This window comes from Oryzias latipes, chromosome 1, assembly GCF_053564925.1.
Source record: "Oryzias latipes strain Hd-rR chromosome 1, Olatipes_Hd-rR_3.1".
Taxonomy (NCBI): domain Eukaryota; kingdom Metazoa; phylum Chordata; class Actinopteri; order Beloniformes; family Adrianichthyidae; genus Oryzias; species Oryzias latipes.
The window spans coordinates 26,013,543-26,041,410 of NC_136237.1; the positions used below are offsets into that span (position 1 = coordinate 26,013,543).

Sequence of the window (27,868 nt, forward strand, 5' to 3'; positions counted from 1 at the left end):
AAACAGGTTTTCTTTAATAAACAGCAGTGCTAAAATAATGCCTACTATGCATGACAACATCATTAATCACCCATTCATATTAATGTTTACTTGATAAGGCAAAAATATTATAGTATAGTATTCACGTGTTTTTTTAAACTGTCATAACTTAAAGCTTTATTGTATTTTCATTAAGTGATGTACTTGTAATAAAATAAATAATTTAGATAAGAATTAGGGGTTGAGAGGTCACCAAGTCACAACCAAAGATAAACAGTATAAATGCTTGTGTTTGCTTGATACACTGTTAACAATAGTTAAAAATTCGAAGATGCATTTTAACAACAGGACTGGCAAGCTTATTTATTTATTTTTGACAATGTTAGTGATTTCCTCCAATCAGCACATGACAGACCGACCGTTTATCCGGAGAGGAAAGTGGGTGAAAGGTGCGTGACATGAGGACGTCTCTCTGCCAGCTGCTGGTAACTCCAAGACACGTTTAGATACATTATTGAACGATCAAAAACTGCTTCTCTCAAGTCTCATTGGAGTTTGTCAGACTAATAGTCACTTATTTCATTCCTCAAATGCCGGTTTGTCTGAAAGGATGAACTGAATTAATCAAAAAACACTGTTATGACACTATTGCAAGCAAACGCAGATGCCGCCCCCTCACCTTTAAGAAAGAGGACACCTGAAGGCGGACTAATCACTGTCATTGGTATCAATAGCAGCAGTTCCGGTCAAATCTATGCAGAAGGACGTTAATGATTTGCTCATTATCTCGTACTTAGTACTTGAGCGTGGAGTTTGGAGTCTGCCCTCCCTGCAGATAAAGCGGAACAGGAGAGGCTCAGACTCGCTTTGCTCCTCTCTTTTTTTTGGCCTTGTTGGAGCCCTCCAGCCACCCTCTCTCGTGGTTTGAACAATCTGGCTGCAGGGAGAGCTTACAATGTTTGCTGTGGTTCTGTTCCTGCTTTGTGCTGCCTCCTGTGTCTCAGCATCTGCCAAAAGTAAGTTTGTTTTTGTTTTGTTAGTGGACATTGTGCGGAAGCATTTAGCAGAGCTGGAGGTTTAATGAAATGACATAGTGTTTGATAGGTTTCAGAAAACGTGTGTAATTCAACAAAAAACTGGTATACATCTTAAGGAAAACTTGGTTTCACTTCTATAACCTTCCATACTTTTCAGTTTCAAAGGCTCAAATCCTCAAATGAATGGATTTGATCGGTAGTTACCTTTTTGATCTATGGAGAATTCTAAATGTTGCTGTTTGATGAAGCAAGCTGAAGCTACACGTGAAACTGATGAAATCAGAAAATGACACGTCAGTCATCCTCTCCTCACGGCTGAATCTCTCATCTATCAGGAAGGGCTTTTATCTCCCTCACCTGGAACACTAAAGCAAATGGCTCATGATTGAATCACTTCTGCCCTAATGTCTTGTTTTTCATGACCCTATTTAACTGGTAGAGGTGAGAAATTTGTCATCAGTCGATAGAATTGAGATAAAATTCAAAACAAAATGACATTTGAAGGATTTTTTTTGCCCACATGTGTGTTTGGTACATTTTTTTTAACAGAGGACTTTTTCCTTTGTTTCTTCAGGTGCTGCTGCTGGACCTCGGCTCCACAACAACCAGCTGTACAAATTCAGCTACACCACTGAGGTCCTGCTGGACAAGGCCAAGGGGTCAAAAGAGGGCGGGGCTGGCTACAAAATCTCCTCTGAGGTCAACATCAACCTGGTCTGGAGGGATCCAAGCAGCAAGGATGACCAGCTGATTCAACTGGCTGTATGTGGGCTGAAAGTTAATGAAAACGGATGAAAGCCAACTAGAATGGTTTTTTGAAACAGTTTATAGATCTAACATTACATTATTGAGGTCAAACAGAGTAAACTATTGCTGTATTTTTAAAAATTTGATTGCAGTTTATAGCTGAAAGTCTGTTGAAGGTTTTATTCTTTAAAGAACAAAAAGTAATGTGATGATTTTAAGAGTCTCCATTCATTTACACTGAGCAGCTTAAAACATTTTCATTTATAAAATACATAATTAAAAATAAGCTAAAGTATAGGCAGGACTCTCCTGGAAGTTAAATGTCTTACAATGCTAAAAGGATGCTAATGATTTTACCTGCGCCTGGAAAACGCAATAGTGTAAACGCTACATTAGCACTCACACCACTTTACATCACACCTCTGCCTTTTTCTAACTGATTATGCTAAAAGAAACGTAATGTTTGGTTGGAGGGCTGAGATTTCTGCAGACACAAACAATGCTATTCAAGACTTTTGCTCAACTCAACAGATCTCAAACGTGAGGATCGATCACGTGTCGCCAAGATCAGGGAAGAAAAACATCCTCCAAGGATCCACGGTTGAAAGCATTTTGGGAAAAAACAAACTGGCAGCTCTGACCAAGCCTTTCCTGGTGCATCTGAAAAATGGAAAGGTAAGAACATTAACACTTCTAATTGATTATTAAAAATCAGAACACAAAGATTAGTTAAGATAAGTTATTTCCAAAAATCTAAGCGTTTTTTTAACCAGCTCTCATTATGAAGCCTCTAAAAAATAATGGGATGGTGGGAAGTGAGTGTTTTATCAGAAGCTCAGATAATGAAAGTGTACTTATTTTCTCTTAATGCAGTGATGACGCTGGCAGGGGAAATACCATGGAGAAATGTGTATGTTTGTGTGTGTGTGTGTTTGTGCAAAGGTCAGAAGGTTCAGAGGGTTATTAGCTGAAATAGTCGCAGTAAAAAAATAACTGGAGGTTGGGGCGGCATCTGCGTTTGCTCGCTATAGTGTCATAACAGTGTTTTTCGATTAATTCAGTTCATCCTGACAGACAAACCTGCGTTTGAGAAATGAAATAAGTGACTATTAGTCTAAAAATGAAGGAAATGAGTTTTGTTAGTGCTTGTGTAAGCATTTTAGTGTACCTGCAGCTTTGCAAAGCAAAATAAATAGCCTGGTAACCCTTTTGTCAGATTAATTGTTTGTTAATATTTTACTTTACTGTGTCTGAATGTTGGGTTAACCTCAACCTTAAAAGCAAAAATTACTTTCATAAAAACGTTTATCTTTTCTTATCAGTATTTTTCACTGTAAATGGATTGAAACACACATTTTTATCAATTTAAGTATTTATTAACCATCAACAGGTTGTTTCATGTATGTTTTTTAAGGGTGTTGGATGTGTGGAGAGGCATCAAGGTTTTCTTTTACTTTCAGTAAAAAATACTTCAAACATCATTTATGGAGACATTTTATAAAAGATTTGATGTCTGGTTCAATGTGACGTTAAGCTCTGCGTCTCCGTTGGTGTTACTGCGTTGGTTTCCTCTGTGTTAGAATTTGAGGAAAAAGGCTCTTATAGGTTCAGTTTTGGTCCTAGCTGATAATGTAACTAGGAGCCACAGATTTGTTTCAAAACACTGAATTTTATTGTCATGGGCTGTTTTCACTTGCATGCATGATTGTTTTAACTGGAACTGTTGTTAAAAATGTAGAAGGACCTAGAAACATAGACTGCACTGCAGTAATAGAGGAGTCCCGTGACCCTATTAAGGATGCCTTATTAACCAATTTTGATGTGGAGTGAATAAAACAAGAGAATGTTACAATTTCAATCACTTTAGTCCCAAAAACTACTTGATAACAGAACGTTTGGATTCTATTCATTCCTTTGGAAACTAATTTTTCACTTTTTAACAAAACACCAAACCATTGATGGAATTGAAGTGTTTGCGTAGTGTAATAATTTCTTGTTCTTGAAGTATTTCAAAAGCTAGTTTGTTAAAATAATGTTTTCCTGCACACAATAGAATAATAACCAATGCAATTCAGGAAGGAATTGATAATGAAGTTTTATTGTCCCCTGTTTTAGAATAGGGTGGTATAATTGATTTAAACTGTGGCTGTTGGATTAAACTACTTGCTTTTATTGATTATCTCCTTTGCAGACAAAAGCGTTTTACTCTTACTGGACAGAACCTGCAGTTATCAAGAACCTAAAAAGAGGCCTGGCTAGCTTATTGCAATTTCAGCTCCAAACTGGGAAGGTTGTTGAGGTAAACTACATACTTCTTTCTTTGTATATAATTGTAGAATGATAATAACTCAATTGATTTAAGACACCTAAGAGATAAAAAGAAAAAGAAAGGTTTTAATGAATGCAACTAATCAAACTAGTAATGTTGTTTAACAGAATGACATTTCTGGAAGATGTACTGTCCAGTACCAGGCAGCTAAAGATCAAATCACAAGAACCAAGATCCTGGACGCATGCAAGACTTCAGAAACTGGATTTACCACACATAGTAAGGTTTGTCAAAAACCAAAACCAACTTATCATTCTTTTCTTCTTTCATGTTTTGTTTGAAAAGTCGCTAATTTTGTTTTTTTCTAATGACCATTCCAGGTGTTGGGTGTGGGCAGGAAGTCCAGCTCTGTTACGGTGTTCACCCTAGAAGATGGTTTTATCCGTTCTGCTGTGGCTGAAGAAACGCACTCACTGGCTGTCAACGCTCGCAGATCCACTGCAGCCAAAGTTGTGTCCAGGTAGGGAAAACTTGTGATCTTTCAGGAAAAAATTATCAAAAGACCACCATTAAGCACTAAACCAGCTAAGAAATTACCTATCAAAATAGATTTCCATCACTGCTTTTTTTCCACAGTAGTTTAAATCCCTCCTCTTGTTGGATTTGCACAAATGAGTATTCATGGATCCTTCAATACCTTATTAATCTTTTAAATACATGTCTATCACCTTTCTAGGCAAACCCTCGTCAAGACTGGTAAGGAGGCCGGCCCACCGGAGGTTGCTGGGAAAGATGTTGCCAGCGTTGTGAAGTCAGTTGATGGCAAACTCGCTGCTGTTGGAATTGTGGCGGAGAAAGTCAAATCAAAGTGCAAAGGCTGTCCAACGGTGTGTATTTATTCTTTACCCTTTTGCTTTCCTAGACAGATTTGTGTATTAGGTCATATACCCACACTTGGGAGCCTGAAGGAAATGCAAAAGACAAAGTAAATTGTTGAAAATTTCTGAAACCCCCCCACAAACTATCACATTTTTTTGTGTAATTACCAATTTTTGATTAGCAAAAAACATGTTTAAGGTTTAATCCTGGAAGCTATAAATTTTTATTTAATTGAAGTGTAGACTACATTTCATAAGTGCATTTCAGTAGATCATCTTATGGACATTGCTGTTCAGTAGAAACCCCAAAACAGCAAAAATGTAACTTAAATCATTATTATAAGTATACTAGGAGCTTAAGCAGTTGCACTAATAAAATAGCTATTTTTTCTTCAGGAAACATTCTTATTTCCAACTGGCTGCACAAAAGTGTGGATGAGCTGCTCAAGTTATTTACAAATTTACTCCTGATAGCTGCACATTAGTAACCAGATACTGTGAATTTTTGTATTTTAATTACTGACTGAAGATGATATGTCCTCCAATCCCCTGTCCCATTTTAATTCCCCCCCTTAGCTTTTTGAGCATTGGCAGGCCGAACAGAAGCAGCTGGAGCCAGCGAGCCTGTCCAAAGCGTCGGCTCCTCGCAGCTTCCTGGCCCTGATCCAGAGCATTAGGAAGGCGTCCAAGGACGAGATCCTAAAAGTGCTGAAGAGTGCCAGCAAGACTTCTCTGTAAACCATCCCTCACCTCATGCAATATCATGTTTTCTTCTACTGGCATCGTGCTGTCAGCTGAAATTGTTTAAACTTCGAAGACTGCAGGTTGATGGATGCTGTTATCTCTGCGCTGTTTTGTTTGATTGCTCTCTGCTGACATCAGACCCCAGGTGGTCGACGCCGTGACCTCCTCCCAAACTCCAGAGTCTCTGGATGCCATGATTGAGTTTCTGAACTTCACCGACGCAAAGGGCCTGGTTCTGCAGGAGAGATTTCTTTATGCGTGTGGCTTTGCCTCCCATCCCAATGAGAGGATGCTTCATGCTTTGCTGGTGAGTTTGTGTTAAAATGCTGCGTTTTAATCCTTTTAATTTACCGTTATTCCTTAGTTTAAAAATTTTATGCAAAAACCAAGGTAAAGTTAGAAATACTTTTTTATCAGTTCTTAAAGACCCACTGCTGTGAAAATCGTCTTTTTAATTTGATATTGTGGAATTTTTCTGATGATAGAGGACACATGCAAAGAAAATTAGGCTTAAAATTGTATTTCTGAGTATTTCTTTATTTAAATCATTGTGAATCAGGAGCAGACGCAAAAATGCAGTTTAAAAAAGAATTTATTTGGGACATAGAAAATATACTGAGTGGACCACAAACTCTCCAAACTCCAAGCTCTCAGTAACAAAGGAGGTGAAAGGGGGCGGGGTTGCTCTGCATCAGATGTCCCGCCCACAACTGAGAGCCGAAATTCTAATAAACAACTGCCACTTTTCAGAAAACAAACAGTTTTTGAAAACTTTCGGCTAAAATTAGCAAATCATAATTTGAAAAACCACTGGGAGTGCTTTTAATATAGTTTAAAACACGACTGGAGTGGGTCTTTCAAAGCCCTTACATGGCATTTTTTTGTTTTAGGAAAAAAACTGCTGTAAAAACAGTATACACATTCTAAACTGCATTACCTTTAAATTGTTTTTAGTTATCGATTTTATATGTGTGATTTACTCTCTGCCCTTATTTAGGATATTTCCAAAGGAAAGATTGGCAGTGAAGAGATCAAAGAATCCGTTGTGATCATTATGGGAGCTCTGGTCCATAAGCTCTGTTTGAAAGGAGGCTGCAACTTACCAGTGAGGAACACATTACTGTTTTTATTTTCTTGCAACCTTTACCGATAACATGTCCAAATTTGGCAAGAAAAGAGCAGATAAATGACTTTCTGTTGAATGTCTTCCTATCAGACAGTGGTACAGGTGAAGAAAATGATCTTAGAGGGGCCGGACAACACAAAAGTTGAGTCTAAGGTCCAGGTTTACCTTCTGGCCCTGAAGAATTCTCTTCTGCCAGAAGCCATTCCAATTTTTACCAAATATGCTGAGTCAGAGGTGGGATCTTACAACACCATCGCACTGACAGCCCTGCAGAGATATGACGTCAGTCTCATAACCAGCGAGGTGAGTGACGGTAAAGCTAACTTTTAAGGAATTTTAGAATGAAAGCAGCTGGACAAATGGGAAAACCCTCTTTCAGGTCAAAAGGACAGTCAACAGGATTTACCACCAGACTCAGAGGATCTATGAGAAAAACGTCAGAGTCGCTGCTGCTGATGTTATTCTCAGCAGCAACCCCTCCTACATGGAGGTGAAAAATCTGCTCCTGTCCATCGGAAACTTGCCTCATGAAATGAACAAATACATGCTGTCAAAAATCCAAGACAATCTTCGCTTCCAGCTTCCTGCAAGGTGTGCTAGAGGGAAAAGACAATTAACACAAGCTACTTTGTTATGAAGCTGAACATAAATGAAAATGTGCAATAATGTGACCATTGTGAATAATAAAATATTGTGTTTTTGCAGTAAGGTCATACGACAAGCTCTGAAGGACATGGTTTCCCATAACTATGATCGCTTTTCTAAAGTTGGGTCATCTTCTGCATTTTCAGGATTCATGGCACGTAAGTAAAAAAAGAATACGAATATTTTTTAATAGACATCATTAGTTTTTCATTTTTTCTGCAACTAATGTGGAAACATTTTAAACATAGATGGTAACAGCAAAGCTACATGTGTTTAATTATACAAATATGAAGCTTTGTCCCCTTATGTGTAGATTCCTTATAAATAACTTTTAACAAAATAATGTATGCTCAAATATGCAATATAAATATTTATAACATCTTGTATACTATCATTTCAATTTGCATTTAAACTCATAAACTCTTCTTCATTGACTGAAATGTTCAATACCCGGTCCAGATGATCTTATCTAACTTGCATATATTTAAAAAATTATAACCTCCAGCCATTTTGAAATTTAGACTTTAGTAAATGTATTTGTAAATTTAAATCAAGTGTCTTGGCATACACATACAAGCAAATGCAGATGGAAAAGAATACATACTAATTCAGATAAACTCACAGTAGCACACAGTTACATTTTCATTTGAACCAGATTGCTTGAACTCCTTGAAACAGGAGTTTGCTTCTTACTAGAACATGATTCTCCTAAAACAGGGGCCAGTTCTTGAACATAAAAGAAACTAAATCAAACCAGTGAAGAATAAAAGTGAAAAGATTCCTTCGATACATGCCTGGCAAAGAATAGAATGACAACATACTTTTCCATCTCTTCTTATTTTTAATTAGGATATACAAAGTCTTTTCCAATATTTCTTCATTAAAACTGTCTCTGAATTTATTTTAAAAAACGTTTGCTTTAAGTGTAATTCAACTAAATCCACTCCTTTTAAAAAACACAAAATAGTATATTTTTCTTGCTTTATTAGTTAAATCAGTCCTTTTCTTGCAGGATCGGGCGACTTAACCTCCACATACAGTTTGGACATCCTGTATTCAGGCTCTGGGATCCTGAGAAGAAGCAACATGAATATTTATGGTGCTAGTAAAGATGCAATGCTTCATGGATTGCAGGTATACACACTATTCAGATCTCAAAAATGTACAGCATAATTGCACACCAACACAAGGTAATAAACATCGGCTGTTAAACCTGTTTCTCAGGTGGCGATTGAGGCCCAGGGTCTGGAGTCCCTCATTGCTGCAACGCCTGATGAAGGAGAGGAAGAGCTGGAGTCGTTTGCTGGGATGTCAGCTCTACTGTTTGATGTTCAGCTTCGCCCTGTCACTTTCTTCAAAGGTTATAGCGACCTCATGGCCAAAATGTTCTCCATGACTGGAGATCCCATGAATGTAGTGAAGGGACTGATCCTGCTGACTGATCACTCTGAGGTACCAGAACAGAGAAAAAAACACGGGACAGCACAGTTGTCATATAAGGGGTTTTTTACATTTGCAGGTTCACTGAAAAAGTTGTGTTTTTCATTAAGCACTCATGTTTTGCTGTTATTTAAACCTGAATCTGACTTTTGCACACGAAACAGTGACAAGCTGACTGTACATTTATGGCAGTCTTACTGAGCTACCAAGAGAATGTTTATGTCATTTTCAGCAAAGCAGAATAGGAAAAAAAAATTACAACAGAGGAAGAGAGCCAAGATAAAAATAAAAACAAAGGATTTGATGAGAATAAATATATGAAATTATGAGAATAAAAGTTGTAAATTTAAAAGAATAAAATCGAAATGTTATTTTAAAAAGTTAAAAAATTACAAGTTAAATTAAGAGAAAAAAGTCATAATTTTGCAAGAAGTCGTAATTTGAGAAAAAGTAAAAAATTTACAAGAATAAAGTTGTATAGGAAGAAAAACTGTCAACCTATTACAAGAATAAACTTATAGAATTATGAGTACAACAGTCAATATTTTACAATAATAAAGTAATAATTTCAGATGAGACATTTATTTTTTATTTTTAAGGTGGTCTTAATTTTCATAAAATTATCTAAAATATTTGAGAAAGCAAAAATTACAAAAAAAAAAGTTAAATTCCACACACAAAACTTTAAAATGTATCTTGCCATTTCTGTTTGTGTTTAACATGGAATGTGCAAATAAACCTTATAAACTTTTTTTTCACTCCAAAGCCACAAAAAAAAAACTAAATCTTAACTCTGTTGAATCTTTTGCAGTTAGGTCAGTAAGTAAAAAAGATATGTTTGGCTGCCTCCTTCTATAACAAATAGACTTTACATAGTTAAAGAGTACTTGTTATACTAGCAGAGATCACTTGGGTTACAGACTGAATAGAGAACCAGACATTCAAACATCCTGCATTTCCCCAGGGAAAGTTGGATTATTTGCAGCATCAAGTATTACATGACATTGACACCATTGCTGTCTGTGGCAGTTTCACCAACAGTTGTTTTGCATTGCAGTTGTCAGGTTGAGTAATGACCGGGAGGAAATGTGTGCACACTGAACAAGGACTTTTCTAAATACATTTCTTGAATTTCATTTATCTTTCCGTTGTAAAGTAAAATGATTTAAAAACGTGTTTGTGTTGCTTTATTCCCAATCTGTCCTTCTGCAGGTGCTTCAGTTGCAATCTGGTCTGAAGGCCAATGCAGAGTTTCAAGGAGGGTTAGCCATTGACATTTCTGGAGGGATGGAGATAAGCCTCTGGTACAGGGAGTCCAAGACCAGCGTCAACAACAGGTATGGTTCAAAAGCGTTCAGTATTCATTTTAAGTGAGTGACTGTAAGGCTTTCACAAACAACCAGGACAACATGTGTATGTACACACATGTTGGATTATCTTGCCCAAAGTACACTATGTACTGTATGATGTAACATACTTGCAGGTCAAAGGTCTTTTTGATGGGCAGATATTTCTCAGAAAATAATCTTAGTCACTAAATGGGAAATTATTTTTGCTCCAGCTAGGATCATTGATGCTGGACACAAGGGAACCCGGCTGGGTCTATAAGTGTCGTCTGATTCAGATGTTCCAGTGACGCCTCCTCACCTCGTGTGACAGTGACATCAGTTGTGTTTGCTTTCTCTATTTTAATACGTCACGGTCAACACGCAGCAGTTGAAATTGCAGCACATCATCATTCTGGAATCAGACGGCACATGTCAGCTGGTAATGAAACAGGGCTTAGCCGTAATGCTGCCGGTTTTTCACATTCAAAAAATAAATTGGGTTTTTCTGCAGATGACTGATCCATAATGCGGGTAGGGCTCATTGTTTGTTCCAATTTTGGAAATTACCCAGGTATCCAGCTGCACTATGTTGTAAATTCAGAGAAAGTCCCTTAAAGAAACAGATCAAACACATTTTTGACTTACTTACCCATTTACTCCAACTTCTAGACGGCGGAAAAACTTTTTTCATGTCTTCAAATTAGAGTTTAAGATCGCTTGTGTGCAGAAGAATGACAGAAGCAGGTGAATGGCTCAGCACAGTTGTACCTCTTCCACTCTGATAATAGTAGAGCGGGCTATCTATAGAGGCAGAACAAACCACACAGGCATTTTTTCCAAAGCATGTTTCTCTGGACAAAGTGACAGAGGCTAGATTTTCTGCACTTTCAATTGAAACATGGAGAAGAAGCTCAGTAGCATAGTAAGGTAAACTACACTGCACTTTTTGGTGCTGTTGAGTCACAAATTAGATTTAAAAAAAAATCCTAATTATGAGTGACTGTTCTGAGTGACCTTACTATGTCTCATGAAAAATTGAGTAGATAAATGATCATTAAAAATGGCAACTAAAGACCTGACATGTCAAAAGATAATATTTCAAGCTTTTTTATTTTCCTGGTTTTAAATAAAAAAGATTATTCGGAAAACTGAATACTCTAAAAAGTAGGTTGGGAATTTTAAAGTTTTGCTGTTCAGAAGTGTTTAAACATCCATCATTTTTGTTAAATGACATTATTTTTTAAAACAATATAATATTATACCACAAGGGCTGCTGTTTCCTTTTTGTACATGATCAAATCTTTGCTGCCCCACTTATCAATAACAGGAATCTGATCTATTTGGGTACCAGAGGTACCATGTAGGTTTGAACCAATAGATCACCTCACATTGCCAATTTTGAAGTTTTAAAAGGAAAAACAACAGGTGACACAAACATGCATGACTCAAGTGTTGTCAAATGTGTTGACAGTAGTTCTCTTTGGTTGCCATTCTAGGGGCGCGTTAGTGGTTACTGGCAATGTGACTGTGGACATGGACTTCTTAAGGGCAGGCATGGAGGTCAGCTTCGAAACTGAGGCTTCGTTGGACTTCATCACCACTGTCCAGTTCTCAGAATACCCTTTTCTGGTGTGCATGCAGATGGACAAAGCTACCTTCCCAGTCAGGTACTGTTAAAATATATTTTAAAAAAAAATTCACCAATTGCTCCTAAATGAACTGTCAATCTCCAACTCTTTGTTTTTCTTTTTTTCTTTTAGGGAATATCTTACCAAGTACGAGCACGTGTCCTCAGGGAAGAGCTCTCAGCTGCGAAAGCAGAGGAGGCTGATCGTCTCTGGCTCTGAATTCCCTCTGCATCAGGAAAACTCAAACATGTGCAAGAGAGTTTTTGACTCCAGCTGGTAGAGAGAACATCATGAACTATTTCTACTAAAACGTTTATTGCTTTCAGGGACTAAAGCAACACATTCACATTTTTTTTTTTACTCAAGCAGTTAAAAAATACCAATTAAAAGTGGTAAATATTTTCTTTGATGTGACACAGGCAATGTTTACATTCCAGCAAGTATTTAAGTCATTACAACTCAACATTTTTGGCCTTGACTTTTTATTGGTTCCTGTAAAAAATGTATTTATGAAAGGGCACATACAGGATGTATATTTTGATGTGTAGTATTGGACATGAACAGCACCACTGCAACTAGTCTTAGCAAGGTTACAGCAAAAACGGGTTTCTTAAATCTCACACTGGAGACGATAAACTAAAGTTGTAATGAACAAAAATGCTGGATCTGCCACCATGCCTGTGGTTTCAGCTGTAACATTTGTAGAAGTGGGAACACTATTCCGCCACTGGATCACTGTTTATATCCTTAACTTGAGCCTCAGAAATGCAGACATCACCTACATTTGTTTTATGATGTATGATTTGTTTAATCCTGCTTTTTTATTGGATTGGGTACAGAATATGGGTGGATATTGTCTTAACTTTATTCAAGATGTGAAACGGAAACTTGAATCTAAAAAGGTAAAGCCTATGAATTAGCTCTAATTTTCAAATAGCCATAATTGCTCTTTGTCTTAAGATATTTTGAAGTGTATTACTTTTTGTTTCCCTATTTTTAGATTTATTTTATATTTATCATCACCTGATAATAAATGTGCCCTGGAAACTTCTTTTTTGTGTCTTAATAAAATATAACATTTAAATAAAGATTTTCTATCTATAATTTACAACAGATGGATTAGTTTGAAAGACATAATTTAAATGAAAAAACAAACTCTGATTGTCTTGGAAGCCTCAAATTTCTCATGAAACAGGATGTGTGAATTTCTGGAAAGCCTTAAGACCTACAATCAATGTGCAACTATCGGAAGATAGGCATTGGAGGAAAAAAAAAGGACTCAATGATATCTCAATCTACAATTCTTATCTAATTTGTTGGCAAAACATTTTGCTGAATTTGGTGAAAACTCAAATTGATATTTAGAACTTTGAGTATGACCCAAACTAATCCTTGCCTTGCAAAAACAGAAAAGCGGTACCTAACAAGTCAACAGCATGTACATCTAGAAACTAGGCCCCTTTTAACTCACAATTCCATCTCCAACCCTAACCTGCCTGACCTCTGATCGGAAGAGATTCGATTCCCTCCTTGCCCGCCCACACATTGAACCCCACCTTGCCTCTGGTGGAAGGTCGGCGCCAGTGTTCGGCAGTGGAACCACCATCAGTGTGTGAATGTGTGTGTGAATGGGTGAATGGGCCTGTGACTGTAAAGTGCTTTGGGCCCTCGAGGAAGGTAGAAAAGCATTATACAAGTATACCAAGTTATACCATTTATCCTATTTTTCTTCTGCTGTGGACCAATCTTAAGGTCTAACAGCTCCCGATTCACATTCAAGCAAAGATATACTCAGGAATGCAATTTAAAGCTTAATTTTCTTAATATATGTCCTCCATCATCAGAAAAATGCCTCGATGTTAAAAATACAAAAAACAAAATTTACATCAGAGTAGATCTTTAAAGGGATTTCCTCATGTTTCCTCATTTGATAAATGATTCTTGCTTCTGTTTTGCTTGAAAACCTGAATGTTTACATCTACAGGCATTTGGCAGCAGTGCTGTGAATTGTGATCCCCGTTCCACTTTTTTATTTTAAATTAAAGACTCACTGTCAGCTTTTTACATGCAGCACTGTGTGAACCAAGTGAGGTGTTTTTTTTAATTAATATTTTGCATCCACTTGCAGAATTAAACAAAATATTTAAAAGTTTAATTTGTATTTTAAACGATTCTGTGCATTGGTTAAAGTGGGGCAACATTTTGAACAACAATATTACAGATTTATGTTTTTTAACAATAAATAAAATTTGCAATTTTAGTAAAACAAATCTAAGGCCCGATTTGCTCACCCCAGTAAAAATGTTCTGGACGATGTTCCTCTTTTGCTACGTTATTGGACTATATAAACAAAGTTGAGGATTCTAAAATGTGCACAAAAAGTACACATTTTATTACCACTTCTGTCTCAAGGAAAGGTATAAGTTCCTTTTACATTGGTTGTTTTAAGAGGTCTTGAAGGTCCGAATGTTCTTCGCCGGCTTAAATACGACACTTGCTTCTTGGTCCAGGTGAGGCCATTAATCTTGACTCTTCCCATGTCATAACTGTGACATCAGAGCCCCTGCTGGCATCCGAGCGCAACAACTGGGCCCTAATGTAGATTCTTTAGAAAGCACAGAGAGCAGCTGGGGGCAAACAAGTGTCTGCCAGTCTCCTGGCAACCATGGCAACCAAGTCAACACAGCAGCAAACTGTCAGGTTAAACTTAAGCCTCGTTGGGTGATGTTTCAGTGTCACCCGAAAGCTAACCTTGCACGCATCCACATGCCTGATGGGAACTTTTGTTGGCACAGAGTCTTTGCAGACCTGGAATGCAGGGATGGATGTGATGCAGCAGACGAAATAAAGTTGGCAAGATGAAGCTTTTCATGTATAAAATATGCGTATACTTTTATTGAAAATTGACTGAACATTTTAGCTTGGTCCTATTTGGAATTGAACAGTTCCTGTTAGTATTGGTGCTTGTGTTTAATTTTCTTTTGAAATGTAATGTTTTCGTTTTTTTTTTGTGGTTTTTTTCTGGTCATGTCAGCAAGTCTCCTGAATCTGGGTCCTTCACAACCAAGTCTTGACAGTTTCCATCTACAAGAGGGGTCAAAATGCTGTAAACCTTTACAAAAAATTATCAAACCAAATTAAATTTCTGTAACTTTTTGAAGTTTTCCTGGGCAACATTTAACTTTTTAATGACACTAACTTTTGCGTACTAGGTCATTTGAGTGCACAAATAAATATATGTTATATAATGCTATCGTTTGCCTTTCAACTTATTCCTTTCAGGGATCTCCACAGGTGGTCTGGTAGAGATTTTTTTTTATGCCGGATGCCCCTCCTGACACAACGATGTATTTTATTCAGACTGGGGACCGGCACAGGGAGGCCCAGATTTGGGCCCCCTTGTGGCTACATCAGGCAGTGGCGCAAAGGGTCTTGCCCAAGGACCAACATTGGATGAAGGTCATTGCACACCCTGGGATTTGAACCCTGGTTTCCCATGTACCAGTCCATACAAATATATAGGAATATAAATTATTTTTTAAAGTTAGGACATAGGATTGAAAAAAAAGTACAATTGATTGACTGTCAGAGCATAGATAGATTTTGCAGTAAAAACCTAAAGTTTAATTGGAAAAAGGATACCTAATATTTTACCTGTTTCTCTGATTTTACCTTCTCTTGTGGTTCCAATTTAAAGAATATAGTTTGTTAAAATAATACTTCTTCATATTTCATGAAAACCACACCTATCTCTTGAACAAAAAAAACCAAACATCTGTTTTTATTTCAAGAAGGCCTTTAACTGATTAACATAGACAAAAATGTAGGCACTGCTTGTATTTTAAATGAATCTTTATTACAAGGATATGTAGGCTTATCAGTCTACATAACACGCATTCGCCATAACTCTTACTTTCATTCCATTTTTGTGCAAACACTACACTCACTTCTCATGACAAGTCCTCCCTCCACTTCCATCCTGACCTCCTACTTTTTCCGAGGCAGCCACGTGTCACAGTCCACAGTGTCATTAAAACAGACTTCTCCAGTGCATGAATTTATAGCCATCAGTACACGTCATTCAAACACGAGCTTATGTTCCAAAGACACTAACTTCTCTCTAACCAATTCATTCTACCTAAACTCAGCCCTCTTAAATATAAAAATACTATTATTATCAGTTTTTTTGGCCTAAAAATTCCATCAAGGAATTAGGACATATTGTGTAAATTACTCATTGCTCATAAATGTTGTCATTTTATATACCTGTATATATCATGACAGCCTGCCATCAGCTTTATTTTATTGCTAACAATCTCGTATGTCATTTTATGCTGTAAAATAACATGAGAAATGTGCTTGGGCTGGTCTGCTATTTATAAATAATGCATTATATGACGGTTTAAACCACATAACACCACCTGTTCTGCTGTGCAAAATATCCATGACATTTTTTATAAGAAATCATCAATTGCCCCTGATCATCTACATATACAGGATTTAACTTCGGTGGTACTGTAAATTGCATTAAGTGCTTTCATCAAGAAGCTAACACTGCATCAAAAAAAGATTTTAAAAACTGTAATATTTATTGTTATGCTACTTAAAATATTGAAAAAAAAACTTAATTAAAAAAATGTCTGTTTGGTTTTGGTTGTTTTTTTGTAAATTCAAATTTTTTAAAAGTATAAAATAAAAGAGTTTATCTTCAGTGGAGTTTTATCTAAACTCTTAATCAAACAAAGCCCTCTATCTACTTATACTGCAACATGACTTAGCTTGAAGGATAAAACATATTTAACTGTTAACAATAGTCTTTTCAAGAGTATTGTTAACAGTTAAATATGCGAAGTTCATTTCTGTAAAACAAGTTCTCACTGAGGCAAAATGATTAAATATACATGAAGTACATAGACTGACCAGCAGCTCCACATACCTTTCTTTATAGTTTTCACATGCACTAGAGAAATAGTAAAACTGCAGTCTTTATTTCTACACGAGAGGTTAAAAAACCTAAATGAAACAAAAATGCCAAATAAAGCCCAGCAGTATTTTCAAATGGAAACAGGACAGACAATGTGTATCTGTGCAAGGGAAAGTCATTAAAGACATTTTTTTAAATGGGGGAGTCTTTGTGGCCAGGACATTTCTTTGTTTTCTCAGACACACAAAAAAAATAAAAATAAAATCCAGAAAACCTTCATTACCGCGTGGTGTGTAAAGTCACACTTCACACTTGTTTAGTCTGTGACCCTGTTTGCAGCAAACAGTACTCACAGAATGCCTGAATGCCGAACATAGCTCACCGCAAACAACCATGGACACATTTGCTCATATTTAATTACAGAAAGAAAAATGGAGAAAATTATCTGCACTTCTTTTTGCTTCAACTTTAAATGGGCCATGAACCACTAATCAGGATCAACTCAGTGTATTCTAACTGCTCACTTATATTTTAATTTTCTCTCTCCCCTGTCCCTTATAAGGAGTGTGCTTTAAAGTGTAAACCCACAAAATATTTAGCAGGAATTAGTGGCATTTTGCAAGTCACGACAAAGAGCTTACTTAAGGTAGAACCTGAGCCACCGAGTGACATGGAAATCTTATGTGAACGTTTGCGTGGCAACATGATACACATGTTATGTAGCTCCATTACTCACTTACATAAATCATTTTTTTCAAACAAATTTTTAATTAATTAAGTGCTTATTACTGCAATTTTTCATTTGAAATGCATCAGTTTTTTTATTAGTAGGACTTGACACTCATTGCAGACTAATGGTCCCTCTGCTTAGATATGTAACTGAATCAGTGCTGTGAAGTTAAAACCATATTTTAAAAAAGTGGTGTAACATCTGACTACGGAAGACGATTAGGACCATGGAGAAAGAAAAAAATTCTGACTATAATCTCAGAGTTCTGAGAAAAACTCAGAAATTTTCTTTCTCCATGACCCTAATCTTGAAGTTGATCTTGCACTATTTTTTTTGTTTTTAATTGAAAATGCCGGAATCTAATCTTAAACAAAGGCAATGTTTTTCTGTTCCTCCTAATCTATGATCTTTTAAATCTATAAAATAAACAGATCCCTAACTGATCTTGCTACTTGTTTTCAATTTCCTCAGTCATCCACTGCCAAGGGGAAGGAAAAATACAAAACAATTCCATTGAAGGACCCTGAAGCAATAGGGCACGTCTTCCCTTTAGGGTTTTCTGGGTGTGCTCTTTGACGTCTTTATCAAATATCTGAACAAGCCGTCAAATGTCCACATTGTATTTCAGATTTTAAAAAAAAAGAAACAATAACATTCTGGACTTTTTAGAACCCAAACAAACATGTCTGGCTGGAAATGTTGGCACTATTTCAAAATGAAACCAGATTTTTTTTAGCTTTCACATCAACGCACTACATATCTGAAGGTCACCAACATCTACCTATCAAAACAAGCTGAACTGATAACATATTGTTAAACAACAACAACAAACAAACAAACAAAATCTATGCTAGCATACAGTCTTCATTGTTCTTCGATCAAACTATACAGACTCAGCATAAACCCGGGCACAAATTGACACTTTTGCACCAAACTGTTGATAGTAATTGACAAGAAGGCCAGTGCGACTTTACGGGATTTTATGTGGCTGCTCTCTGTACCACAAAAAGGAATGCTAAAGTGATGAATTAGAAATGGTACCAAATAAGAATCACATGGTCATTGAGCTTTGCTGACTTTCTTCGCCGTTGCATTCGTGTTCAACCGGTAAAATTCGAATTTGGTATTTCAATTTGAAAGGACAGGAAAGAATAATATGGAAGCGTGTTATATTCAATACATGTAATAAAAAAACAGGTGTTTTTTGTTATGATTTTTTGAGCTATTTTTTATGAACAACAAAAAAACTACAAACCGGCTGGGCACTAACCTCATCTGTTCATGAAAAATATAAGATGAGCTGGACTTAAAAGCTTAAAAGCCACAAAGTGTCTGTGTAAGACGCGATCCGTGTCCCGTTTGTTTATTATGTGTGGGTCATGACATCACCAGCCTGTTTCATTCCTCCTATTTACTTCATCCACAAACATTACAGAGCATGCAGCCTGTTTTTTAAGATATTTTTGCGATGATTTTCTAGATCTTTTTGTATTTCGAGATATTTTTTATAACTTTTTGTCATCATTTTTTTCTGGTTTATGAGATTCTTTTTTTTGTTTGTTTTTTGATATGTTTTTTTTTCATGATAATTTGTTAATTTCTTTTTAAATAATTCTGCTGTTTTTTCAAGATATTTCATTGAACATTTTCCAAATCACTCCAAACCTCACAGCTTTAAACAAGCAGATCCTATTTATCGAAAAACTCTGGCTGTAACTCGTTTTCAGCATCACCCTAAACAAAAATAAACTGTTCATACAGGTGAATTCTGTATTTAATGGTTCCCCAAAATTTTGCTTGGTAATGTTCGTGGATGAAGTAATTAGGAAGGACAAAACAGACTGTCGATATTGTGGCGAGCACATTAACAAAACGGACACGGATCATGTCGAGGACACAGACACATAGTGGCTTTTTAACTTCAAGTTTCAGGTCATCTTATGGCTTTCATGAGCAGATGAGGTTGGTAGCCAGCCCGTTTGTAGCTCTCTGCTTTTTAAAACAAAAACAAAAACACCTTTTTTTATTGAATACAATATGCTTCTGTAGAATAACGCTACAGTTTGTTGCAGGAAACAAACATTAAGAAGGTGCTTCTCACAATAATCCATATTTCTCTGATAACTCAAGTCTCTTAACAGTAAATAGTAGTTGATCCATCATTACAACGTCAGTCAGTAAATGTACTAACAAATGGACATTCACTGAAGTGTTTTGACTTACACCGCTTTATTACTCAAACACTGTGTTCATCTTTTAGGAAATACTAAATCATATTTAATGCTTTAGATGAATTACATGATTGTTTTGTAATGTGTGGTAACAATAATCTCATTGAGAGGTAGCTTGGCTAAAATATATCAACACTTCACTATAACACGCTGCCTTGTTTCCTTTTGAACTGACTGAAGGGCAGAAATAGCATTGAAACAGAAATCAGAGACCCAGACAGCGCCTGAATGGAAATTGTCACAAAGCCAGAGAATATCAATGGGAGGACTTGACATTTTGCTATTTCAAAGTATTGCATTGCACACAAAAAACATTGATAAACGTCATAAAAAAAAAAGTAAAGCGGGTTGGTGCAGTCCCGGGAGTTGATCCCAATGGGGGGGGGGGGGGGGGGGGGGGTGAACTGCACTTACAGTGAGTGAGGATATATTCGTCAGCAGATTTATCTAAAGACAGAAAAAAAAGAAATAAATCAGACACTCTTGAAATGACAACACATTTTAACTAATTTTATCCAAATACAGTTGAGAAACTGCTGCTCAATTTGATTACACAGAAGTTATGGAGGTCAGCAGTGAACTCCACCTCCCTCTTCCCATTATGGAATAGGACTAGGGGGAGGGGGCTATAAAAAGTAGACCCCCTCACAGTCGGGTGGACTCACTTCCAAGCTGGAGCTGCAGCCGCATCTGATCTCCCCGAGCAGCTGTCCCAGCTTTTGCATCAGCACAACAAATACTTTGCATTGCCTGACCTTTTCCACCTGCATCACTATCCCAGCCATGCCCCCGTGTCACTCCACCCGCCACATCGCCGTGAACGCACACACAAGCCGTGTTCCCCTCACACCTCTACTCAGCTCCCACAAGGCCCCTCCCTACCACGCACCCAGCTGACATGTATCCCCCCCAGGCTCATACAGTTGTGTTATTGCTCTGACGCATTAGCTCAAAACGGACTTCTGTGTATGTGTGCGTGTACATATGTGATGGCGTCAGAAAGTGAGAATTGATTTGAATTTCCGGGGGGGGGGGGGGGGTTAGCCTGCAGCGTGCAGCAGTGTGACAAAATATGGCAGCATAAAGAAGTATAGCGCGAGATGTTAAATAAAAGTTGAAGTTGTGCAATGTTTCTTGATTTTATGCTCATAATAGTATGATAATATTAATAATGGTTAAATTCGAAAGAGATTTTTTATTTATCGCCAATTCAGTGTAGCAAAATGAGCCAAAAAACGGAGGACGTTTGCAGGGAAAAGCTTGATCAGATGAATTTGAAACTAGATCTGGGGGCAAACATAGCGAGACTGTAAGCATGCTCAGTATGTTGGTGTGTGAATGAATTAGCAATAATCAGCATAGTGTCATCTCAGTTCATGAAACTGTTGAGCCACATTATAGGTTGATTTATGTCTTGCAAAATGTATTCCTTTAAAAAAAATTCTCAATTACAGGGTTTTTGTATTTTAAAGTGTCCAAACAATAGCAAAATATTACTTGTGTTTTCATCTGTAAATATTTGACCTGAATGCCAACACAAGTTAAAGTACCACACAAAATGTAATTGCAGTCCAAAGTGGTGTACCATACAGTGCCTACAACACTAACACCGAAAGTTTTTTTTATCTCAAAAAACTTGCTAATCCATCTTACTTCTTCTTTATCTTAGTTAGTATAATATGCTTCAACATTTGAGATATTGAAGTATATTCCAAGTTTTAAACTTCAATTTTGCAGAAAGAATCTTAAAATGCAAATATTTTTTCTGGCTGTACAGTTTGCATAATCTTTTCTCACAATATTGCATCCTAAAAATAATAATAAACATTACAATTATGTAAAATCTTGTAGTAAATAAGATGAAAACTGAGTGTTAGTGGGGATTGGTGTACCCTGGATTAAATCAACACATCTTCACCTGTTATGATGGACACTTGCAGTAGATTAATAATGAAGTATAAAGTTTTAGGTCAGTCTTTTCAAACTACTGAGCAGCAACTGATTATAACGTAGGAAGGTGTCGTTAACAAACACATTGCACACAAGTAAAATACACCGCAGATGGGAACAGCAGAAAAAGTTCAGAGCACTGCATGAAAACCCAATCTCCCAACAGCTCAGAGGAATCAGATTACCTGTCAAGAAGCTACTGCATTTCTATTAGCCTGGCATGCTGCTGTTAAAATGGCTAAGTTTGTAAAATGTACAAATATAGCTCATTTTGGTTCTATTAATTTCTTATTTTTGCCTAAATAAAGTAATTCTTGCTGATTTTATTTATTTTTAGAAAATATATGATCATAGTGGGATTTTTTACTTCCTTTTGTCACATTTTTTTATTTGTTGACCAAAAAAATACTTTTTTGCCCTTTCTTTCTCTCTTTCTTTCTTTCTCGTGACACATTTTTAATCTTAACATGTGATGCTTTCCTTGGTTTACATGTTTATTTCTCTTTTTATGTATCTTTTGTGTTTTACTTGCTTGATAGTTTAGGTCAAGCTGATTGGAAACGAGTGATATCTTTTTCTACTCGCCCTAATATTTGTAAACCTTTCAATTGTTTAAGGGGTGAAATGTTTTTAGAACAATGCTTCCTATGAAACGTGCAAGTTGTCATATTAGCAATGACTCCTAATTTTAAAAGTCTAGACATGAGGTTATTTTTTTTAGTTAGAAAATTTGATAAAAGATAATTCAGTACTTTTCTAGTCCTAACTAATACTTTGAAAGGTCTCAAGGCTCAGCTGTGATTAAATTGTTCTGCATCATATGTAGAACAGAACCAGTATAAAGTTGAAATAATATCCAAACATAAATGAGTTTAAGAACAAATATAGATATGTGATTAATAAATATTTACATACACAATATTTAAATCAACTGTGATATATCTGTAAATAATTGTGAATATAAATTTGAATCATGTGTGGGTGCACTTGTTGGGGAAAAATATTTAAAGGGAACAAAATGAGTGTTCATCATGACAGAATGAGTGCCGGATGTTTCCGTGTGTATATTTATCTATATGTGTAGTTTATGTGTGTATATGGGTATCTGAAACTAAATTTGAACTTATTAGAGAGGGAACAGGACTATAATAAATATCGTGTGTGGTAATAAGTTGGGCCGTGTGGGAGAGAATTTATAATAATTTTACAACTTCTCACTCCCTTTCAATATTTCTTGTATTATTTTCTTGTCTTATTTTCCTTTTTAAAGTATATGTCAGAAATAAAAGATTATCATCATTATCACAGCCATCATCATCATAGCTATGAAAATTTTTTCTGATCATCATTCAAAAGAAAGGTCACTTGAGGAAACACTGCTGAGCATTCAGTAAACATATGCTCTGAACTATCTTGCAGAGTTGATTTACTTACATGTATGAAGACAACGTCTCTTGGTCACCGATGCTCGACTACAAAGCTCATTGTCTTCCCATCAAATGAAGGAGGAGCGACAATCCTTGGACCTTGTTGCGTTGTGATGCTGATCAGCGGCTTTCTGTCCGACCTCGCTGCGTCTCCTCTGGCTGTTACGTGTCCCAGGCTTACGGGTAAGTGTAGCGGCCCTTGGTGAGCTTCTCTTGTTGCACTATAATATGCGCTTTCTGCCCCTGCAGCGGCACTCTCCAGCCATGCATCTTTGGAGTTTTTGACATTTTCTCCAGCTGCTTCCTCTGAGTGACACGGCGACTGTGACATCATCGCCTGAGTTGCTAAGGTGGGAGAGGGGATGAAGCCGGGATAGATCATGTAAGTGGGGGTGTATGCTGGTGGGCTGAGGGCTAAAGGGGACAAGGAGAGATGCACGGGTGTAACAGGAGCCACAGGTGAGTGGGGCATAGGCACCTCCACATACTGGCCCGTATCAGGGTCAAACAGTTTCTTTGTGGTGACCTGTAAGGGGGTGTCCACCAGGTAATAATGTCCAGTTGTGGGATCTAAAAGCATCTTCCTCTGGGTCTGCGGGGCTGCGTCTCCAGCAGACGGTGTGGGGGAGACGTTCAGGGCAGAAGAAGTGAAACATAACACCTGGTGCTGTTTCTGCGGGCTTGTCACTGCTGTGGAACGATGGTAGATCGACGCAGCAGGATGCTCCAAGAACAAAGGAGACTTCTTTGTCTCAGATCCCTTTAAAGGATCTGCACCAGCACAACCAAGGCCTGAAGACCCCTCCATCAAAGCAGACTCTCGATTTAGCAGTTTGGTTTCATTTGCATGGCCCAGCCCGGGAATGGTTAAATAGTTCTCAGAGTCCGAGCAGCCTTGTGTGACAGTGGGATTACTGGGGCTGATTTTGGACTGTCCCTGCTCCACCTTGCCATGTTTCGCCGGCTCTATTTTCACCGACAGTGGAGCCGTTGGTGTCTTGGAGTTTTTAATAGCAGGTGGTGTTTGCAGAGGAGACCTTGATGGATCGGGAACACTTTCTGAGTTAACGCCGACAGAGGTTCTGTTTCCAAAATGAAGGATGCTTTTGTTTGTAAAAGTTTTGTTTTCCTGGGGAATTGTCTTAAATGTGTCATTATAGTATGGAACATGTATGATGTTTGTACTTCTCTTTTCTGTTTCTGTAGTATTGATCAAAGACTGGGGAGTTCTTTCAGCATTCTCAGGCTCCTCACTGGTAATAACTGACAGAACGTGGCTGCGAGTTACCGGGTGCGGGGCTTGAGTTTTGCGCTTCCATTCGTTTCGATCAAAAACATAAAGCTGCTCCATTGTTTTGACTGCAGCTTTTAGCTTCTCCAGTGCACCCTGCTTTACTGGAGCCTCACTTCTCTTCTCTGCTGTCTCACAAAGAAACGTGTCCTGCTTTTGTTTTGCCAGTTTGACCTCAGGATTAGACTCAAATGGATCCAAGTTGACCTGCTTGTTTGGTGCTGTGGGCAGTCTGCCACTGCTACAAGCCAAAGGGTTATTGTCACTTTGGGGTTTTTCGTGTTGCCTGTCTGCTTCTTGTCTGTGTGATGCCTGACTTGTCTCTGATTGAATGTTTGTTTTTACAGAGTTGCATTTGATCCTTATTGTAGAGGGTAACCCATTTTTTGCTGGCTCCGTTTGGACCTTCGGTTCCACCTTTTCACATTTATTGTCACTTTTATCCAACGAAATGAAGCGATATGAGCTTTTGACCAATTTCCGCACATCCCTAACATGATAGATCGGCGTCTGGAACTTACACTTGGTGTCTCTTATATCTCTTACAGTGAAGTTTGGAACTTTATCGCCTGCAGTTAAAACGTGGGATTTATTATCATCTCCAACCCTAAGGGTGTTAATATTACTACTAATTTGGGGGGTCAATAGATGTGCAATGTTTAGTGTGCAGCCTTTGTCTTCTTTCATACTCCTAAGGCATATTTTTATTTCAGGTGAGTTCTTCTCCTTTCCCTCTTTGCCTTGCGGGCTTCCTTCATTTCTCTTTTTGAGCTCATTTACTGCACCCTTATCACACGTGTGTTGTGTCAGATCGCCAGTGATGTCCCTGTCCTTTGTTAGGAGTTGGCAGCTGGGCACAAAAAGCAGTTTGGTCAGCATGCTGCTGGAGTCCAGTCTTTCATTTCCTGTTGTCTGTGCATCACCCACAGAAGAAACCTCTTTTCCAGGCGGTGGATCGTCTTCTTTATATTCATTAAACGAATAACTTTGGCTTTCGGCTGCAGCTGTTTTTAAATCATCTTCTCGCCTTTCGGAAGTTTTGTTGTCTGTGGTCTCCTCTGTAGACCCAAAGGAGCTGAGTCTGCCTCCCTCATCAAGAGAGTTTACAGTAAAAGCTGAGCCTGTTTCTGACATTTGCCTGTGTACACATCTGCATTTGTCTCTCGGCTGATCTGGGTCTTTTATATGCAAACAAGGGGAGACTGCTGGGTGTGTATCACAGATTTCTCCCCTCTCCATCTTGCGTTCCTGCTCAAACTGCATCTTTTTAGAAATTACGTTTTTCAACAGACTCGATGCAAAAATTGCCTTCTTGTGCGTGTCCCCCGTGCTGTCTGTGCTTCGATATTGCAAAGCACAACCCGAGCGCGCCTTCACGGAGCATTTGGAGTCCCTGTGTGCGTTTGGAGATTCAACATTACAGCGGAAATTGAACGTGACTCCACGCTGCACCTGCTGGGGATCTGTCAGATGGATCTTCTGAGTAGAGGACGCAGGCTGTTTGGAATATGTACTTTTGTTCAGGGCCTCCACTTTGGTTTGTGGAGCTTCCATTCCGCCCCTAGAATCATGTCTCCTATTTTCCACAGTCCTATTCATTTCTAGAGTTGTGCTCTTTTGCGCAATGACGCTGCGCTCTTTAGCGCGCATGTTTCCACAATTCCAATCCACGTAAGCTGACCATTTATTCAGACCATATTCCGACAAGGAGGACTCGCTTGACGTGCTAAAATTAATGGCATCAAAGTAGGGACACGCCAGGCTTCGGAAAGACTTTGCTGTCAAGTTACGCACCTCTTTATCAGCGTCGTCCAGTTCACTGATGGAGCTGGACGCTCCGCTGGAGTAGTCATTGATATCGTTCCGTCTCAGCTTCGTTGCAAGGTGCTGACGGCCTGGAGCGGGGATGAAATATTGGCCCCTATCGCACAGGGGCCCTGCTCTGGCGCCAGAGCTCACTAAAGAGAAATGTCGTCTGTCTCCAAAGTGCGCTGCGTACCCCTGGGTTCTGTCGTCAAAAGCACCCGTGGGGTCATTCCCACCTCTGGAGGAGGTTTGTATGGACAGGTGAATTTTCCCCGTGTCTTCCCTCAGGCTTTTGCTCACACTTTCATCAGAGCTGATGCACTTATCCGAGTCACAGAGATCACTGTCCTCCTGCTCGGTGCTGACTGTTCCGGTCAGAGTGGACAGCACTTGTTTGGCCTGACTCCTTCCCTCCAGAACCAAAGTTCCCTCCTGGGTGTCGTCGCTTTCAAATGAAGCATAATCCACAAAAGAATAGACAAGGTTGTCGTCTTCAAAGTCCCAGCAGGCTCCTCTGCCCAAGTCGTAATCCACGTCGTGGTCGAGCTCGGTCAGCTGGATTTCGTGCGTCGTGATATAGTGGGACTCATCCTCCACGGCGTCGGAGCCGCAATGCTCGGACAGCGCGTCGTCCGAATCTGTCTTGCTGTTCAGATAAATGTCGGTGTACTGCAGATCCTCGCTGCACCCGCTTGGCTCCTTGTTGTTCCCGGAGTCCACATCGGGAAGTTTGGTCAGAGTTTCCAGCACCGGCTGCGTCCCGGGGCCGCGCTCCAGACTGTCCTCTGACGGCTCCTCCTCCTCGGTGATCTCTTTCTTCTCCTCGGGCTTCGGGCACTTGATAACGGACAGCTGGTTCCCCTCGCCGGTGAAAGTGACTTTAACCGTGGTGGGCCCCCCAGCTCTCATGTCCAGATCCACATAGTTGGACTCGGCGCGGTTCGTCTCGGCGGCGGCGGGGCTCCTGGCTTTCGGATTGCCCTTCTTGTGCAGCTTCCCGTGAAGTCCGGTGTCATCTCGGTAAGTGAGAGTTTCCTCCGCTGCTTCCATTCAGGCCGGGATATTACCGTCAGGTGGTCCTCGTTTACGATGTTACTCTGACACTGGACGGAAAACTCTGCAAGCTGGGGGCGACGGGAAACCGGGAGGGGGCGTGGGGGGTGGGCATGGGGAGGTCCTGCGTGAATGTCTGAGTGTTGGGGTGGGTGGGGGTGCAGATAGAGATAAACACACAGAGAGGAGAATGACAGTCCACCAAGATGGAGAAAAGGATTTTAAGTTTTGATTTGCTGAATAAACGTTTTCAGCACTCCTGGAAGAACAGCTCCACTTCAGGGCGCTTTTATTTTTGAAACAAAAGACACACTTATGTCCTTCGACCCTCCTTCGCAGTAAGGAAAACCTTCTAAATAAACGGATTCTGGTAAAAAGAAGAAACATCAGGGGTGTCAACATGAAGGAGGGATCCTTCCCCAAGACAGACAGGCGATGTGCCAGAACTCCTCCTGCAGAGGATTTAGCTTATCTAACTCTACGTTTAAATAGTCCAGCAGATGAGCTTCATCCAGATGGAGTTGGGGGACGGCTGGGGGCGCAAAACGACGTCCACAGCCAAGTACAGGAGCACAGAATCTGGAATCACTCCCCTGCTGGGGACGAAATAATATTCTAATCCTAATGTACTTTGA

At 38.7% G+C, this 27,868-nt stretch overlaps 2 protein-coding genes across 2 annotated transcripts; one reads left to right on the forward strand and one right to left on the reverse strand.

The window, feature by feature from the left end:
- The first annotated feature begins 689 nt into the window (after window positions 1-689).
- LOC101169409 (microsomal triglyceride transfer protein) lies at window positions 690-12,909 on the forward strand. Its single transcript, XM_004084287.5, has 18 exons — window positions 690-995; window positions 1,591-1,778; window positions 2,295-2,438; window positions 3,955-4,062; window positions 4,200-4,316; window positions 4,413-4,552; window positions 4,769-4,919; window positions 5,487-5,644; window positions 5,793-5,961; window positions 6,652-6,759; window positions 6,871-7,083; window positions 7,160-7,371; window positions 7,486-7,583; window positions 8,438-8,559; window positions 8,650-8,877; window positions 10,078-10,202; window positions 11,690-11,860; window positions 11,954-12,909. The coding sequence occupies exons 1-18, from the start codon at window positions 935-937 to the stop codon at window positions 12,099-12,101; spliced, it is 2,661 nt and encodes an 886-aa protein (XP_004084335.3). The 5' UTR covers window positions 690-934; the 3' UTR covers window positions 12,102-12,909.
- Window positions 12,910-19,687: 6,778 nt separating this feature from the next.
- On the reverse strand, window positions 19,688-27,294 carry LOC144991054 (uncharacterized protein C4orf54-like). Its single transcript, XM_078944763.1, has 2 exons — window positions 23,091-27,294; window positions 19,688-20,153 (listed from the first exon to the last, which is right to left on the reverse strand). The coding sequence occupies exon 1, from the start codon at window positions 27,228-27,230 to the stop codon at window positions 23,115-23,117; it is 4,116 nt and encodes a 1,371-aa protein (XP_078800889.1). The 5' UTR covers window positions 27,231-27,294; the 3' UTR covers window positions 19,688-20,153; window positions 23,091-23,114.
- Between the last annotated feature and the right edge of the window lie 574 nt (window positions 27,295-27,868).